At 69.3% G+C, this 1,385-nt stretch overlaps 1 protein-coding gene across 1 annotated transcript in view; it reads left to right on the plus strand.

Annotated features, from left to right (window-relative positions):
- The first annotated feature begins 719 nt into the window (after window positions 1-719).
- The window catches only part of KCTD8 (potassium channel tetramerization domain containing 8), an 87,401-nt gene continuing 86,735 nt past the window's right edge, over window positions 720-1,385 (plus strand). Inside the window, exon 1 of the mRNA XM_057384561.1 lies at window positions 720-1,385. This exon is cut by the window's right edge and continues 178 nt beyond it. Coding sequence (XP_057240544.1) covers window positions 720-1,385 — 666 coding nt within the window.

The following is a 1,385-nucleotide window of genomic DNA, read 5'->3' on the forward strand; positions in this document are numbered from 1 at the left end:
AAACGCTGTCATATGCATCCTGCTGGATGCTACTCTTGGAAGGACAACCATCATTCCAGCTCTGCAAGTGTGGACTGAAGCGACAGTGCAAAACAGGCAGAGGGAGTTGGGGAAGGCTGGCAGATTTTCAAGTGGGGGGAGGGGGGTAAAAAATAATTTCAAAGCGAAGCCAGCCAGCCGAGGCGATGGGAGGAGCCGGGTAGGGGCTTGGCTCTTCCCTGGGCCGAGCCTGGCAGCGCGGCAGCGCTTTGCCAAGTGGCAGCGGCTCCGGCGGCCGCTCGGCCCCGAGGCCAGCGCGGCTGAGGGCCCCGAGCCCGCCGGGAGGAGCAGGCAGGGCCGGGGGCAGGGCCGGGGGCGCTCGGCTCGGGTCGCGCCGGGCCGGGCCAGCCCAGAGCGCAGAGCGCAGAGCTCAGAGCCCGGAGCCCAGAGCCCAGAGCCCAGAGCCCAGCACAGCACAGCACAGCACAGCACAGCACAGCACAGCACAGCACAGCCCGTCCCGCCGCCGGGGCAGCAGGCATCGCCCGGGCCGGGGTCCTGCCGCCCGCTGCCGCGCCAGAGGGCGGCGGAGCAGCGGCTCCGTCCGGGCGCTTCCGGGCGCGCCGGGGGGCGAGGGAAGGAGGAGAAGGAGGAGGAGGAGGAGGAGGAGGAGGAGGAGGAGGAGGGAGGCCGGCTTTTTTAGGAGGGAGACCCTCCTTCGCGGCCGCCCGCTCGCAGCCATGGCTTTGAAGGAGGCGGGCGGCAGCATCCTGCCCATCAGCGACATGGTATCGGGGCCGTCGGGCTCGCCGTTCCCCGAGGTGGTGGAGCTGAATGTGGGGGGCCAGGTGTACGTGACGAGGCACTCCACGCTGCTCAGCGTCCCGGACAGCACGCTGGCCACCATGTTCTCCCCGTGCCGGGGCGGCCCGGCGGCGGCCCGCCAGCTGCCCAGGGACAGCCGGGCGCGCTTCTTCATCGACCGCGACGGCTTCCTCTTCAGGTACGTGCTGGATTACCTGCGGGACAAGCAGCTGGCGCTGCCCGAGCACTTCCCCGAGAAGGAACGGCTTCTGCGGGAGGCCGAATACTTCCAGCTGGGCGACCTGGTGAAGCTGCTGTCGCCCAAGGTCACCAAGCAGAGCTCGCTCAACGACGAGGGCTGCCAGAGCGACCTGGAGGATAGCAACTCGCAGGGCAGCAGCGACCGGCTTCCGCGGGCGGCGCTGGACAAGCGCTCGGGCTTCCTCACCGTGGGCTACCGCGGCTCCTACACCACGGTGCGGGACAACCAGGCGGACGCCAAGTTCCGCCGCGTAGCCCGCATCATGGTGTGCGGTAGGATCGCCCTGGCCAAGGAGGTCTTCGGAGAGACCCTCAACGAGAGCCGTGACCCCGACCGACCC

Source organism: Malurus melanocephalus, unplaced genomic scaffold, assembly GCF_030028575.1.
Source record: "Malurus melanocephalus ecotype Western Australia unplaced genomic scaffold, MMel_1.1 scaffold_719, whole genome shotgun sequence".
NCBI lineage: Eukaryota > Metazoa > Chordata > Aves > Passeriformes > Maluridae > Malurus > Malurus melanocephalus.